Source organism: Brachionichthys hirsutus, chromosome 2 (genome assembly GCF_040956055.1).
Source record: "Brachionichthys hirsutus isolate HB-005 chromosome 2, CSIRO-AGI_Bhir_v1, whole genome shotgun sequence".
Lineage (NCBI taxonomy): Eukaryota > Metazoa > Chordata > Actinopteri > Lophiiformes > Brachionichthyidae > Brachionichthys > Brachionichthys hirsutus.
This window is the reverse complement of record NC_090898.1, coordinates 7709774-7723579: the sequence shown is the minus strand read 5'-3', so window position 1 is coordinate 7723579 and position 13806 is coordinate 7709774. Positions and strand designations below refer to the sequence as shown.

Here is a 13806-nt window from a genome sequence, read left to right as displayed (position 1 = left end):
TTTAGTGTGTTATTTCATATGATTTAACACTTTGGTTAACAAAATCCCATATAAACATTTTAACTCTGAATTTTATTACACAAATTTGCTATAATTTACATGCCAACTCTTGAGCATTTAGACAAAACAAGCAAACTTTGAACCCTTCACATGAACAACTTCACTCAGCAAACAAGCGGAGAAAATGATATTATACAAAGATGATCATAGTTTAAGTGAGAGACGAGCAATTGAATAAAGATTAAATATTATTTCACAGGCTAATGTGGGTCTACAGCATGCAAGTTTTTCCTTCTTTTTTTCATTTTGTTTACCTGCAATGATTTTAGGTCTACAGCAGATTAATGTCTCAATACTCTCCTTAAGGTATCATTAACCCATCACTCCCCCGAGCTCTCTGGAATCTTTGTAAATTTCCATATTACTGATCCTCATTGGAATAATATCAGTGAAACAATGCGTTGTCTGGAATAAATAATGGAACAACGCACGAGCTCTGGATGTGTCTGATGAAGCTTCATCTCAACTTATATATTAAGAAAATGTGCATAAGGCCACGTTCCCAAAGCATCAACAGCAATACGCAGACAGGTTTATTAAAAATACCCCCACATTAAAAAGACAAAGCAGAAACACATAATTAGAATTCAGTTAAGTTCAGTCGAATACAAATATACGAAAACAACTTTGGACTGATTTGGCATAATGTAGACCTATAACAGAGCAGTACAGGAGGCTTCCACTTTAAGACACAAAACCATTAAAAATGCCTTTGAAGCAAGTAGGAAATGTGTTTTCAAATGGATGGGGGCTCCTGGCGAACTTGTCAGGACATCTCCCCCTCTGCTCTGGTTCCTTCCAACTTCAGGTCGGAGTCGTGTCTGCCCAGCGTAAACAGACTGACTGCAGCCATCAACGCAGCCAGCATCATGACGGCGCAGCCTCCAAATATGTTTCTGGTGCCGCTGCCACTCTCCCCTCCACCTGTTCCCGATATCTCCCCGTGGAGTGCCAGCAGCCCCAAACAAGCAAGCAGGTGCAGAGGAAGCCGGAACCAGGTCAGCACCCCAGCCCGCTTCTCGTCTGGGATCACCCTGCCCTGGAGGAAGCTGACCGCAGGGAAGTAGAGGCCACAGGCTAGTTCCAGCAACAGGAAGGCCACGAAGGATTCATGAGGTCGAGGGTGGCCGGGGGCAGTAGAGAAGGTCAGCATGAAGAAGGAGAAGAATGCCATCAGCACAGCCAGGCAGAGAACATGGCCAGGCTGTAGACGGTAGCGTGTGGATGTGCCGAGCCGGTACAGGATGGAGCCAGCCATGCTGGCAGCCATCAGGCAGGAGAACACTATCCCCAAAGGAGGTCCGTGAGAGTCCAGCACCGGGGTCCACAGGAAAACAAAGATATAGAGGACACTTTCAAACAAAGCCTGCACGGCCCCCAAAATAAAGACTCTTCTGTCCGACATCAGACAGCGCAGCCCGTCGACGCAGCTCCGCGAGAACCGGGATCTCGCGGTCGAACGAGTCAAAGCTCCATTTGGCGTGCCGAGAAGTAGCACCTGTTTGTCGAATTCGGTTCCCTCTTTGCTCTCTTCCTTCTTCCACACTGTCAGCACAATCCAGCCACAGCACACCAGACTGGGGACAGCGAAGAGAAAAGGAGACACCGGGCCCAGGCGGAACCACTCGGCCAACATGTTGGCCACCAGCCCCGCTCCCACAGCGAGCCCGTGGTTCCACACAGCAGCTTTGGAGAAAGTACTGGGAATCCACTCTTTGGGGAAATCGTGAACGTTTACGTGATGATGCACATACCACGCTTCGAATGCGGTGGTGAGTAAGGATGTGGACAAACCCCCCAGAACGCGGCCCACGAGCAAAACAAAGTAGTCTGTGGACAGCTTAGTAAAACAGCAAATAGAATACGACAGACAAAACAGAAGACATGTTCTCCTGCGTCCAAACGCCTGCAGGAGCCAGCCTGAAAACGGTGCAAAGAGAACACAGGAAGCCAGGCCACACACGTATAAAATGGCTATTTGTGATTCCAGGAAGCTGTAGTGGCGGTACAATTTGTAGAGGTAGGGACCCTGGAGCCAGTCTGCCCACAAAGCCAACAGGTACGCACGGAGAAACGCGCCCTGGAAGAGACGAAAAGCCGGGTTGGCAACAGCAACGGGGGAAGACTGGGGCGGCGCCACGCGGCGCGCGGTGAGCTCCAGGCCAACACACAGAGCAAGCAGGACGATGAAGGCGATGTAAGATGTCAGCAACATGGTGCGGCACGGCGAGCTGCAGCAGCGGGACGTCAAACCTCAGGTCCTGGTCGGGAGTCAAGCTTTCTGTTCCTCAGCTCCTGTGCAGAAACAAGGTGGACCGAGTGTCACGGAGCAATAAGCACTTACTCTCAAACGTAGAAAGGCAAACAGAATCGATACGGAGCTGATGCTGTAAAATCACTTGCATCAACAATGGAAAGCCTGATTGGTGATATGAAATAGTGGCACAACGTTAGCACGGACGCTAACCTGCCCGTAGAGCTGTGACAAAAACATCTTAAATCGCGTCACCGTCCTCCTACCATGTGTTCACACTGTGTTGTATATCGGACACCGTGTTACGACTCACCGTATAAAAGTGGCCCCAAACTAAAAACATGACGGACATCGGCGTGAAACGTTCCTTCCGTGGCAAAACAAACAGATCGGCTCCACACTTCCGGGGTGCTCATTTCGAAAACGTACTATGGCCACGTCATTCTCCGCCCACCTCTGCCTCTGATTGGCTTGGTCTGATGTAAATAATTCTGACGTCATCCCTCAGTGAAACAATTTTGGTAACGTGATATCGTCCTTGTCGTGCTAAGCCAATCAGCTGTAGCGTAAGCTTGGCGATGGTATTAGCATAGTAGGTATATTTACATTTGGCAATTAATTGTTTCACCACTAGGTGGTGGGCTTGTGCTACTTTTTATTTTTACCGAGTTTCCAGACAGAATGAAATCCATTTCTCAATTCAGTTATTTTTTTAAAGGACGGATTAAAACTAATTTGCAACATTTTGCAAAATACCAGTACTTCACCCCTGAATGGATCTCTGCCGATTTCCTTTGTGTTCCTAGTTGGCGAATCCTTTTCACTGACAATGGCAACAAGATCTATTCTGACTAAATATGTGCACGTGCTTAAATAGTGTATAGTTGTATACAGTTGTATACAGCATGTACCCTAGTGATACCGGATTACGCTGTTGTAATTTCCCCAGCTCATACCAAGGCGGTAAACTCCCCTGTGACTCGGACATGCACATCCTTTCACACATATGAACATGAATCTATGTTCAGATGTACACTTTCAGCAGCGTTTCTCTTTTCTGACTCCCAGACAGTCCGAGTTACTTCACATACAGCCCTCATTGCATTGTGCCTGAATGGACACAGAAGAACGACATGCAAGGATAATTATATATAATTCAAACTTTATATCGTTTCTATTTAGGAATAACAATTTACAAAATATACAATACATCCTGAATCAGCCAAAGTCAAACAAGCAAACAGTGAGAGGACCAGTTAAATAGGAGCTCGCACCCAAAAATATCTCTTTTGTTTGTATGACAAACATTGGGGTTATAGGAAGGGTGCATTTGAAGTGCATGCTGGTGATTTTAGGGATTATGATGGTAGGTTACATCATTTAACATCTGGAAGCTCATCTGAATCATTTGAGAATCCCTATAATATTCTCCTGTGCAAAGCCCCCCTGACACACATCATAAAGGAACATCAGTACATTCTTCATTCCACCAAAGTCATTGAAATCCATAGGTTTAACATGTTATTTACAGTAACAAAATAAACAAAAAGGAGCTACAAAACCAAACATGCACATAGTCAGCTGAGATATAGTGAAATTGACAAATAGTTTTTGTGATGTAATATAAAATACCATTGACTTGTGAAGTTAGCATATCAGAAGCCTAGATGTCTCTTAATAATCAGTCCAAATATAACGCATCATATGTATGAGTGACACATTTCCAGAACTGATACAGATGGCATGTTTGTGAGACAGTGGTACACAGTTACCTTAATATTTTAGATTTAAAATGTCATTATTTACAGGTTCCCTTTCTCATAGACGCAACCCGACAGTCATCACATGTGGTCCCAGTACAATGAGGATTAGCAGCTACTGAATCTGCCTTTCAGCTGCTGCTTACTGATGACCTGATGTCATTTAAGCAACCGTCAGACGCGAACAAGCTCCTACTCTTAAACAAACCATATGAAATGAGGAAGTACACAAACGACTCGTCCAAAACAGGTAGTCGTATCTCTACATGATTATTCATTATTTTACTGGATCTATGTCTGTTGAGGTTCATGTAGACAAAGGACATATTTTCTGTAGGTGTTCTTTTGTCCCTAAACATTGCATTAAGTTCAGCAATTATTCAAAAATATGTTTGCTATTGCCCTGAATTATCCCTTTGAAAAATCCTGCACATTTCCATGTCTCTCCACTCTCAAAGCAGTCCTGCCTTTGGAAGATACCATTTATGTGTGTTTGCATTCGTTTCTGAGTGGTGTATTGTCGTCCGACAGGTGTTTGTGTCTGTCGGCACGTGGTTCACTCAAGGGTCGATACGAAAGGCCAGGAGTTTGTCAGAGTGAAGATTGTTGAGGGTGCGCAGGTCGGGCAATCGCAGGAGGAGTTTGGGAAAGAGAGTGGCGTCATCTGGGCGATGGCGAGTGATCAGAGACCTCAGGCCACGGATCAGACCCTCCCGTAGCTGCTCCACAGCCCGCATGTCTGAAATACCAGAACGGTCTGCAAAAAGGAGAAAGCATACCAACATGAGTGGCAGACTCAGACAGGCAGACATTAACACGAACAAAGTGTGACTTCTGAATGACTTGACATCGTGCCTCTTTCCTCACCTGCAGAAACCAGCACCACCGCCATAAAGAGAGCCATTTCATCGGGCTCCAGCCGCAGGGAACCCAACTTCTCACTGAACTCGAACATTGCATCCAGCAAAGAGCCCATGCCCAAGGCTCGCAGGGTGGACAGGGAGTACGTTTGGCCATTCAGGAAGGTCACAGTACGCTCCCCAGCGTTGAACAAAGTGCAGAACCTCACCATCAAAACCTAAACACAAACACACAAAGCAAGTCTTAGACAAATACTCGCACCTGCAATGAATTACAATGCACAAAGACGGAATCACACTTTTTCATGGTTATGAGCAAAATAAATCTTCTAAAAATGAGCACTACCTGGAAGGTGCCTGATTTCAGCAGCATGACCTGGTCGTGTTGGCTCAGCTCTCGGAATCCTGGGATGCCCTTTGCAAACTCTACCACCTCTTTGACGGCAGGAGTGAAACACTGAGAGAAGGATTCCCATATCTCCTGGCTTGTGCGCTCAGGCCCTGATACCGGCCAGGCGTTCAGAGGGCAGGCCTTCGAGGGGGACAAAAGACAACGAAGCATTAATTGTTGCTCAGAAAAGGGGATATTGTAAGAGTCTTGAAATCATTTATGGAGGTGTCCTGTTCTCACCAGCACTTTAGCTCCAGGTTCTAACTTCTGTGGACAGGAGGGTTGGTTTTGTTTGCGTCCTGCGTTGTGATTGGCAGAAAGGCCCATTTGGCATGCCGCGTTGTTCGACTGGTCGTGATTCTGGTCAGTTGGCATCAAGAAGGTGCAGCGATCGTTGTCCACATTGTGGAGCGCATGTTGGCTGTCATCAGAGACAACTGGGCATGAAGTGGGAGGCCCCACGGGGCAAGACTGATAACTTGTGAAGGATTCAGGTCGAGATGGGGGACAATTGTCATTCTGAGAGAAGAGAGCCGAGTTACTGTGGGTGGTGGCGGCGGTGGCTTTCTTGGCTGCTCTCTCCCGGCCATCGCTGCTGCTGGTACTGAAGATGTCACGGTAGGCTCTCGAGATCACCCCGATGGCCTCTTTCGCGTTGCCGTCTTCTGGACTGAGAGACGCATCCCTCATTGAAGAGGAGTCGGTTTCCATGGCTGCTGACTCATTTAGGCTGTTCATGTAGCTCTGCATCTCCTCCAGGAGGCGCTGCTTTTCCCTCTTAGGAATGCGGCCAAAACGCACAGCTGGGGAAAATATAAGCAGAACGGTTACATCACATTTTGTTTTTTTTATTGTTCTCCCTCATTTGATGTCTAAATTGGATGGTATGTGCTAAATAAAACAATGACAGCCAAGACAAATGCATTTCTTCATGTCACTCTCAATCAATCCTATGCATAAGATCAAAGATTTAAAATTAACAGAATAAATTAAGATGGCTATATGTTAAAGTTAGATTTGTTGAAACGACCACTAATCCCACCTCCTTATACACAGATTTCTTTCATTAACTTCCTGAAGTGTTGGATGAGTTAAAAGAGAATCAGGTGAGATGAAAACTTCCCTCTCCTCTCTCACCCCCCCCCCCCCCATCCCCATTTCCGCAGTAGCCATCAGCTGAAGAGGCTATTTATAGACTCCCTGGTACCACCTGCCTCATCCTCTCCCCTATCCACCCCCTGTCTCCTTCCTCTCCTGCTCCCTCCCCCCCATTTGTAAGTAGGGCAGTGGGGCAACGTGAGCGTGACGCCACTACCTCGGAGAATGTCAGGAGTTATGTGAGATGGTGCAAGGATTAGTTTAGCGCATAGCAGTGAGGACATGAAGAGGACTGGCGTGAGAGACTGCAGTGCAGGGAAAGTGAGTGTGTAGATCTTTGAGTTCGAGCTAGAGTCAAATAAGGCATTGGTGCAGCTCCAAAGATGTTTCAAGTACAGGGAAACTTATTCTTTTTTTAAAGTGTAGCAGATAAAATAGACGCAAAAATACGCCCTAATTCCAATATGTTAATCAACATCATCATCGACTTACATTCAAACGAAACATTTTTGGGGTTAAGTGAGGCAATTTTCTTACACATTTATGTGCACAGTTGATTGCTTTGTTTTGCCAATTATAACATATTCTGCTCACTGCATAAGGTTTCCCTTGATGAGAATGGGCTCAAAAAACGGCATGAGAATAAGCCTCGCAGCATTGTTAAAAATGCAAAAAACATGATCTGATTAGAGGAAGAAAAGTGTGCCATCACACAAATGGGCTTAAATATCTGCCTACATGGCAGAGCAAAAAGTTACACAGCTTCATGAGTCAGAGTCATGAAATCAGGGCGCACTCTTTATTGTGGCTGCAGGCAGTTGCATGCGGTTTTCCTGTTTTCGTAATAGCTGAATTGGAGCAAAAAGGGGTTTCTAGGTTGTGGTCCTCATCGTTTTTGAACATAACCTCAAAGAGGGTCAGCCTTACTCTTTGTTCTCTGAGATGCATGTTGCCACCCTATTTCTCTGTGCACCAGTAGTAATAACACTAACCTCTTTACTAGATTAGGCAAAGCAGGGTACTGGAGGTAAGCAGAAACCGTACTGAGAAGAGGAGGACAGGCAAACTGCACCAAGTAGGTCATGATATATGAGCAGGCGATTGCAGCCCAAATCTGTATTGTTTTTCTAGGTCAACCCAGATGTTCATTAAAACTGTAATTATAGGTGATCAATCAATGTTTCAGCTATCAGTGCTAACACTAGCTGATGCAAGCATCATGCCTGATTGATCCTGTCAAAAAGACAGGCTGTCTTCTACATCTCTTCTACTTATTTGTTACCTTATCCTTCACTAAGTGCAGTAAGATGTTCTGTGGGCATACACAAGATAACCAAGTTGACCCTGTTCCATTTTCCTAAAATAATTCTTGGGTTTGCTGCAGTTTTCTAGATGATAGATAGCTTTGGGGACTTTAAGACTCATCTTCTCATAAATCATTGTCTTGGATGAGATGTAGGAGAGCTGAGGGAACATGGAGGGGGAGGAGGAGGAGCTCAGCGCGTTACCTGAACGCACCGGGCAAGCGCGTTCAGGTAACGGTGCTGCAGGAGGAGGGTGCCAACTTCTGCCAAGGGCGAGAGAAAGGCACTTTGAAACTTAAGAGAGCGATGCAAGAAGGCCAGGTGATATTCTTTGGCACTAAAGGGCGAGGCATGAGCAGTTCTGCTGATAAAGTGAGCGACTGAGCTGCTGGCACGATGACCTCAAAATACTTTTTTGCTTTACATTTCTCGCACAGACCTACATAACAGTGCTGTGCCTCTGGCGGGCTGTCCCGTTCCCTGCTGCCTCTGCTAATCAGAACATCGTGGCGTGCTGGCAGAAGCGCATAAAGGATTTGTGTCATTAAAAATGTGTCAGCACGCCTCACCATCTCTTGACATGCCGACGGAGAGGCATTTCTTAAAGCGGCAGTGCTGGCATCGGTTTCGGTTCATACGCATGACCAGACAGTTCTCATTCTTCACGCACATCTTGTAGTTGATGTTTTGCTGGATGCTACGGCGGAAGAAACCCTGAAAAAAAAAAACCCCAAAACACATCAAATATAATTACATGGACCTGGTGCACAGCTACACCGACTGCAATACACATAATCAGGGGCTTACCTTGCATCCCTCACATGCATGCACGCCATAGTGGAAACCAGATGCAATGTCTCCACACACTTTGCAAAGCAGGACCATTCCACCCGTCTCTGAAGAAAGAAAAGAAACAGTTAGATGAAAACCCCTTATAGCACACCGATGCCTTTTAGCATGAAATGAGGAAACACTAACTTGTGAAAGTCCCCGAGAAGCCACATGGCTTCTTTCCTATGATTGGGTTTGCATAGGTGTGCTGTGGAGAGGCTACTGCTGACGGGGTGCTGTAGACCTCTGGGAACTGGAACACCAGCTTTGAGGACGGAGCGTCGCATCCACCTGCCTGCTGCTTGAATTCCCCGATCTCTGTGAAGGTCACCTCCTCTGGAGACGAGGGCTGGGACTGTAAGGAAGGCGACTGCGTTTGATACCCACTGGAGGGGCTGCCAGGGATGGGGCTGGAACTGCCAGATGAGCCTGCATAGAGGATAACTCCACCTCCTGCAGACAGGGAAAGAAGGGACCATCTGACCTGAGGATGTGGTTAAACCTTGAGCTAACAATGAAATAATAGAATTCAATTCAGGTATTGATACAAGTGCTTGTGTTTTATTTATGCATTTATGCACAGATGCACCCTATTGTTGTCTTAAAGGGGGGGTGCAGCTCCTTAGCAGCAATGTGTGTGTGTCGTGCAGATATGCTGCACAATCCCTCAGCGGCAGAGAACTCATACAGCGTGCAACGTGCAGCGGTGATGCGTTCAAGTACAAAAAAAAGGTCGCTAAATATACTATACTGTAAAAACAGCAACAGCTCATGCAGGCTTCCACGTGAAGCACAATCTAATCACGGTTGTTTTAATAATCCCCGCGCCATGATTAAGCCATAATTAATTAGCAGCGTGAAATTGCGTGGAATTGTTTTGCCACAGGTAGTCAGAATCGATCTCCCTTGAATCCCTCGTCAGGCGTTGTTGACTGGATGAGATGAAACACCGCCTCACGTCACGTGGTCTGCTGCGTCAGCCGCCTCCTCCGCTCCAATAATATCCTCGTTTCCCGACGCCAGGAAAAAAAAGCGCACGACAGCTGACCGCCGCCTCACATGCGTGGACTCCTGACACGGTCACCGGTGCACCAACAGCGACCCTGAACCAGCTCGACGATTACAACCACACGCTGTGACGGTGGTGCCCCCCCCACGGGCGCGAGGTGGAACCGAGTCAACACTGTTCACGCGCAACGCCACGGACTGTCGAGGAATGCGAGTCACGTTTTTTTTTTTTTATTATTATATAGATATGCAAATATGTCGCGACCGCTGTATGAATAATATAACGCATCAGAATAGATTCACTTGCGAATTGCATCAAATATTGGTCCGATTTAAAAGCCCGACTCTTCCAGCCTAGACGTTTTGGCTCCAGAGTACACCGTTCCTAATAAGAGTACACTTGTACGTGTATATCGTGCTCACCTCACGCACAGGAGGCATGTGCTGCTGCAAGTTGCCCTTTGCTGCGTAATAGGGCATTTGTTTGTGCTCAAGCGTCGCGCTAAGCCCCTCAGAGATCGCGCGTTGCTGGAGCGGTGACTCATTCAGATCTAAACAGACCCAGCAGATGAGCCTCGCCCCTTCCTGCGCTTACATGCATGTAGACAGTAAGACTAGACGCGACGCGCCCACGCACGCACATTTGCATATATGCGCACCTGAAGACTCATGTACAGTGAGTCTTGAGCCGCAGCGCCACTGGGCCGTAAACACTGCAATTAGTAACAATCCGCTCTACAGCGTTTACTTCACGTTAAAGGTTTATGCTTTAAACATTTATAATATATGTATGTTAATATTATATTATGTTATTTTCAATTTAGGTTGGATTGTTTTTGTGCGCAACGTAGATTTTCGCTGCGCGAAGACCGTATCAGCTGTGCGTAATTACGCACGAGCGCACCTTAGAGGGAACGTTGCTCGTCCTTATATCTTACTTTCACTTACATTCAATAAGTGGGGCCGCAGATCACTTCCAGTTACGGGGGGTCATATTCGCCCTTGTGGTGCAGTAAGGCAGTTGTAGTTGAGCTGCAACAGCAAATTATCAAGGCTGTGGCCGAAAAAAACGACGAACCAAACGCTCCTGAACGCGGCACTACTTGGGCGTTTGCTTTCGAACTTGTAGAAGTAGGTCACAGGAGTTTATTGGGGTTGTCTCTGTGCGCCTTGTATATCCCTCCAGAATATAATTTACAATCAGTGTTAGTTTTATAATCGTGGCTGAAATTGTTTCATGTCTTTAACGCGGGCTCCATACACCCACCCCCCCTGGAGCGATGATCTGGGGGGGGGGGGGGGGGGGGGGCAACAAGGACAGACAGCTTGAAATCAATCGCACTGCGTGCGTGGGACTCGACTGAAGAGAAACTCTCTCTCTCTCTCTGTGTGTGTGTGTGTGCGTCAACGACTTAAGCGGCGGGAGGCGGGCGCGGTCACGTCTCACCCGCCGCACGCGGCTCTGGAATGGGAAGCCACGTGAGGAGGCTTCAGCCAGGAGTCAGGACTCAAACAGTCCGCTAGGGGCGCATGATTAAATACACAACTGGAAGTGAGTTGTTGCCATATGTCAAAGGATTTCAGTATCTCTGACTTTTTCCACAGGCACCAGAGGGACATCAGCAGTAATACAGGGGCCGTATGGTAGCTAAGAGGTCTATGAAATTGATTTACGTGTAGATTCATTGCCGCAAATAAACAGTGCGATCAAGGATGTAAGAGACTGATGATTTCCTCCACAGGGTGAACGGTCCCAGCCTAGGAGGAAGGGTGAGGAGCTTGGACACCTCAAGGGAGTTTTGGGTGGAGCCGGCCCCTTGCATCAAAAGGAGAACAGCTGAAGAGATTTAGACATCTGGTTAAGATGTCCACCTCCCTTTGAAGGAATCCAGGGCACATACGACTCTGACGTAGACCAAGAACCGGAGAGCCTGCATATCTCATCTAGCCTGAGACCCAGAGGCTATTATTTTATTACAAAAGCAGCATTTCTCCACCAGATGGAAGCGAGAGTTATATTGCAATGAAGCAAATTCACGTTTGTGTCATGAAAGAATAACTATAAATACAACTGACTGTCAATGTCCCCTCTAATTCTTCATGCGTCTGAGCAAACACACAAACTCCCTGAACAGTCCCTCGGACAACTTTGAGCAACATCATAATAATACATTTTATTTTAAACGCACTTTACATTTGAAAGCAAATCTCAAAGTACACACTAGTATAAAAATAAATAACATAAAAACAAGTAATAAAAATCAACAAGCAAAGGATGTGTGTACTGTGGTCCCGAGAGAGTCCTGGAACTCCGATTACAATGGCGTCTATTAACTGCGTAAAAACATGTGAATCTCATCACTAGCCGGAGCAGCCAGTCACCGGCCACTCACTGACTCAGTGGGAAATAGCACGGAATGAATGTTTACATGTTTGTTATTTTCAATTTAGGTTGGATTGTTTTTGTGCGCTACGTAGATTTTCGCTGCGCGAAGACCGTATCAGCTGTGCGTAAATATATCTTACTTTCACTTACATTCAAGAAGTGGGGCCACATATATTTTTTATCATAGACATTTACAATGACCTTTGAGGCAAATTCTGCATTTTTCATCCCCAACAATCACAACAGCTCAGAAAAACATCTGCGTGGGAGGCACTTCAGCGGCGGTAATAAAACCTCATGTGGACTTCATATCAAAGTTTCATTGTTGCCCCCTTGAGATTATAACGCGCAGTTAAAACGCAGCCACTGACAGATTCGGATTCCACAGTGACAGAGTACTAGAGCTCCACGTGAGTTTGTTTCCATGCAGAGAAGCAGGAAGTGACCAGACTCGCTACAGAAACCGAGCGGCGTGACTTTACGCGTTTGCGTTAAATGGTGCTATTATGTAGTTTTATCCTGAAAACGTCATCTGTGAAGGCGATTCGTGACGCATGTCTCATGCAAAAACCCAAAATGTCAACAACACGTGGGTAAAAGAAATGATTCCGCTCAGTCAACCTGTGATGAGTGACGACCCACAAAGCGCAGTAAACTTAGCCATGCATAATGCACAATAGTAAAAAAAAAACATAATAATAATAATAATAATACCACATGCGTATGCTATAAAATATGTTTTACATTTAAAGGCATGCTTCAATTTAGCTGTAGGTTGAAGCAGGAACATCTGAAGGAACCACGCTGGAGTGAGAACTTGCGCCAGTGAAACCCGAACTTACCAGCGCTGTTGTCCATTTCTCTGGTTGATGACGAAGCTTCAAACTGGTGCCGGAGAGACAGACGGCCGTCTCTGCCGTTAGACTGGAGCAAAAGTCCTTTGAAGATCGAGAAAGTCAAGAAATAGCTCTGCGTGAAACACCTGCTCCGTGGAGCGTAAAAAACAAAACAAACAAACTGGACCCAATGAAGGAAACGTGCTCAGTGCGCGTTAAGTTCTGCGGGACCGGTGTCTCCCGCAGTGCGCAAGTCGGATTATGCGATGAGGTGAGTTTGAGAAGGTGATCTCTGAGTCTCTCTCTCTCTCTCTCTCTCTCTCCACGAAGATGTCCGGATGTCTTCTATTGCGCCTCGGCTGGACAGTGCGCGGTGTTGCACGTGTTGCACCATTAAACGCTGCTGTTGAATTCTAAGAAAGGGCAGTCAGTCAGCATGCCCTTGAGCCGAATGGTGCAGGTATGACACACACGCACGCACACACGCACACACGCACACACGCACACACCCACTTAGACAAAAAAAGAAGCCAATCACGTTTGCAGGCGAGTCTAGGAAACGTGACCACTTTCCCGTTCACCCAAACTCGTGTTGTATCTGCTTGTGTTGTGATCTGGTTCACTATTTGGGTCTCACGCAGCTTACCCCCCCCCCCATACCGCCCCCCCTCCATCACGCTTTTGTGCCTTTTCATTGGCGGGGATCTGGGGCTAAGGGGGGAGTCTGATGCGCTTATTCGACCGTGGCATGCGTTGCGTTCCCCTAAGCCAGGCTACATGTGCTCTCTGCATGTGCTCGGGGTAGCGCTGCCCTACTGATACACATTTTATGCGAAATGCGGAGCGCGTGGCGTGGACGGATGGAGAGATTGGAGGATGACGCACGTGGACAGAAGGCGTGGCTCACCGTGACTGTTGCTGAAAACGGGACGGCATAAGAGCAAAGGCGGACCCAAGAGAATGGCATGCTGAACAGAAAGCAAGTGCCAAGTGTGTCCATGCATCCATGACGCACAGA

At 46.7% G+C, this 13806-nt stretch overlaps 2 protein-coding genes across 2 annotated transcripts; both read right to left on the bottom strand.

Annotated features, from left to right (window-relative positions):
• Window positions 1–70: 70 nt before the first annotated feature.
• Window positions 71–2684, bottom strand: mfsd5 (major facilitator superfamily domain containing 5). Its single transcript, XM_068750871.1, has 2 exons — window positions 2628–2684; window positions 71–2355 (listed from the first exon to the last, which is right to left on the bottom strand). The coding sequence occupies exon 2, from the start codon at window positions 2273–2275 to the stop codon at window positions 827–829; it is 1449 nt and encodes a 482-aa protein (XP_068606972.1). The 5' UTR covers window positions 2276–2355; window positions 2628–2684; the 3' UTR covers window positions 71–826.
• An 803-nt stretch (window positions 2685–3487) lies between these two features.
• On the bottom strand, window positions 3488–12810 carry nr1d4a (nuclear receptor subfamily 1, group D, member 4a). The gene is made up of 8 exons (XM_068746090.1): window positions 12795–12810; window positions 8706–9011; window positions 8535–8623; window positions 8297–8441; window positions 5566–6128; window positions 5281–5466; window positions 4942–5152; window positions 3488–4831 (listed from the first exon to the last, which is right to left on the bottom strand). The coding sequence occupies exons 1-8, from the start codon at window positions 12808–12810 to the stop codon at window positions 4635–4637; spliced, it is 1713 nt and encodes a 570-aa protein (XP_068602191.1). The 3' UTR covers window positions 3488–4634.
• Window positions 12811–13806: the final 996 nt, after the last annotated feature.

Coding starts and splice junctions, on each gene's coding strand:
- mfsd5 (XM_068750871.1), bottom strand. CDS start 2,275: ATGTTGCTGACATCTTACATCGCCTTCATCGTCCTGCTTGCTCTGTGT.
- nr1d4a (XM_068746090.1), bottom strand. Junction 8,442..8,534: donor ATGCATGTGAGGGATGCAAG/GTAAGCCCCTGA, acceptor TTTTTTTTTCAG/GGTTTCTTCCGCCGTAGCAT. Junction 5,153..5,280: donor TGAAATCAGGCACCTTCCAG/GTAGTGCTCATT, acceptor GTTTGTGTTTAG/GTTTTGATGGTGAGGTTCTG.